The following is a 3,021-nucleotide window of genomic DNA, read 5'->3' on the forward strand; positions in this document are numbered from 1 at the left end:
TTTTTGATCAAATAAATGCAGCTTTGTTGAGCATAAAACACTTTCAAAATAATTAAAATCTTGCCAACCCCAATCTATTGAAATGTATGGTATACAAATAAATGATACGAGCGTCTTTGAAGCTGCTGCCACCGATCTGGACGAGCTCACAGAGACCAATAAAGCTCATTCTGATTCTGATTCTGATTCTGATACATATGAATCAACACATCTACTAGATCTGCATGAACCACGAATAATGAATCATCGAGCAAATGATTCACTCAACCAGACATCAACATTCTTATTGAGAGAAACAGACAATACTCCAGGAAAGCATGTATGATAACAGCATTGGAATATTATATTGGTGGCACAGAAGAAAACATCACTACAGTATCCCACGATTCCTGGAGCTTAACTGTGAAAACCAGTTCAGTCCAAACACTCAAACCAGTCTATAGATGGCGCTCTTCATCACATGCACTGCAGAACATAGTGAACTCCTCTTTGTTAATTTACTCTGTGTGTTTGCTCACACTCATCCCTATTCATTTACAGTATTTAACTCTACAGTATTTAATTCTACAAGAACTACTATGGTGGTACCATGGAACAGTGGTGGTTTCACCATGGTACTTTGTTATTTCAATGCCAAATTATTACCATATACATGCACCATGGTATTTAAATGGTACTCTAAAGAATACTGTGAAACTGAAGTTGTTTCAAACAGTTTGTAAGGCATCGTGAAATGTATCTATTGCAAGGCAATCCCAGAATGCATTGCAACATGGTTTATGAAGTAAAACAAATCAAGGAGGTCAATCTAGAACCTGGCGTCTCTATCTGTTAGCATAGACAGATGTTCAGGAGCTCCACAATTACATCATTAAGCCTTAAAGGAACAGCAGCAAAAACAGCCTGTGTAATTACCAGAATCATGAAGAACCAAACAGACCTGGACCAGCCTCTATAAAGTCTGAATGAAATCCCTCAAATTGCTCCCGAACACCTCGTTTGCACCATCTCACGCTCTCAAACGCCAAATATTCACTTATGCAATGGTGTCCTTTCACGGGAGACAAGTTTCTGTTGCTGGACACAAAGATCTGACGAGACAGCTCCAATGAGAAGATACTCAACACTAAACACCAGATCTGAAGATCTCATCTGCTGTCCACCTTCAGAAGCAGACGCACAAACACCAGAGGTCACAAAACAGAGGAAAAGCACACAAGATGTTGGAAATAAACTCAAAACCACAAGAAACCTTTGCAAACACGCTATGTGCACGCACAGATGTTCTCTGAGACTACACATAATTGGTTGGGTTTCCAACAGAACTCATTTAAAAACAACAAATCATGGACTACTTCTATTTTATTGAGGCTTGATTCTGTTAATTTAGTGGTTTTGGTGAAGCTTAAATGCAGAAGGGTGATCTAAAGAAGCTCATCAGACCCTTGTGATCTTCATCGGTCTGATTAAAACAATCCATCCAGAGGAGATTCCTCAAAACTCCTCGTTACAGAACAATAGCAGCAATTAACTTGTGAATCTCCCGTCACACACACAGCGGAACATTTTATTAGGACCCAGAATATTTTTCTACGAGCGCTAATGAGACCACCGTGAACATGATGAGCGCCTTCAGCATCATAAGAGTTAATGAAACACGCGGCAGAGAATCAATCAGCAGCTCCTCCAGCAGAAGATCAACACTGCAGGCCTTCTGCTCCGCGAGCACATCAGATCTCCAAAAACTCCTGAAGCTTCAACCTCAGACATGGTACATGTCTGACAACTATGGTATTATGTCAAAAAGATATACGGTTTTACTGTATGGTACATATCCAAAACACATAGATCGACACATCCAGTGCCAAGTCCCAAAGAGTTAAAACCATGGTACATGTCTGAAAACTATGGTATTATGTGGAAGGAAAAAAAACACAGAAAGTACCATTACCAAAAATACATGTTATTACCACAAAAAAACATTTCAAAACCATGGTAAATGTCCAAAAACTCTGGCGTTATGTGAAAAATAAATGGTATTACCATTATAAACCACTGTAAAACTATGGTACATGTCCCAAAACTATGGTATTAGGCAAATACATGGTATTACCATGAAAATCATCGTAAAACTAAGGTGTACAATAACTATGGTATTTTGTGAAAAATACATGGTATTAAAATAAATAACCATTGTAAAACCATAGTACGTTTCCGAAAATACATGGTATTACCACTAAAAAACCATTGTAAAATCATGATATATATCCAAAATCTATGGTATTATGTGAAAAATGCATGGTCTTACCATGAAAAACTATTGTAAAACTATGGTAAATGTCCAAAAACACATGGTATGACCATGAAAAGCCACTGTAAAACCATGGTACATGTCCCAAAACTATGGTACTATGTGAAAGATACATGGTATTACCACAAATAACCATTGTAAACCATGGTACATATCCAAAAATACATGTAAAACTATAGAATTATAGGAAAAAACACTAAGTATTGTCATAAAAAAAGCCATTGTAAATTCACAGTACATGTCCAAAAACCAATGCTACTGCCATGGTACGAATAAAAAACATGGTAGCATGCCTATAAGCAAACCTGGTATTACCATAGTCCAGAAAGCACAGTACTGACAGATGAGAAAGTCTCTGATCAGCAGAACAGCCCTTCTGAATCTCAGGTAAGTGATGTGTAGCATGCCTCACCTGTGAGATCTCGTACAGTAGTTTATAATGCTCCTCTCTCTTCTGTAAACTACACAGATTGCAGCCCATCCTCGTGCTCAGGGATACGCTCCCTCCAGAACGGCTCGCACACACACAGCGCCTCTCATCCGTGTGTCAGCCTCCGGCGTGTGTGAGTGGGAGACCCGCTCGCTCTCTGTGGCTCTGAGACACCGACACGCCCCCTTCAGCAGCTCAGCCTATGAATAATGATGTAGGGGTGTGGCCACATCAGTGGGAGGAGACAGTGAGCATCAGTGCTGAAACAATGAGGCTCTTT

General features: G+C 39.4%; 1 protein-coding gene across 1 annotated transcript in view; it reads right to left on the reverse strand.

Annotated features, from left to right (window-relative positions):
- Positions 1–2,792, reverse strand: part of LOC107659628 (PDZ domain-containing RING finger protein 4-like) — a 48,214-nt gene extending 45,422 nt beyond the window's left edge. Inside the window, exon 1 of the mRNA XM_016448643.1 lies at positions 2,724–2,792. Within this exon, the coding sequence (XP_016304129.1) occupies positions 2,724–2,792 (69 nt within the window). The remainder of the gene's footprint in view (positions 1–2,723) is intronic.
- Between the last annotated feature and the right edge of the window lie 229 nt (positions 2,793–3,021).

Source organism: Sinocyclocheilus anshuiensis, unplaced genomic scaffold, assembly GCF_001515605.1.
Source record: "Sinocyclocheilus anshuiensis isolate Anshui unplaced genomic scaffold, SAMN03320099.WGS_v1.1 scaffold1353, whole genome shotgun sequence".
Lineage (NCBI taxonomy): Eukaryota > Metazoa > Chordata > Actinopteri > Cypriniformes > Cyprinidae > Sinocyclocheilus > Sinocyclocheilus anshuiensis.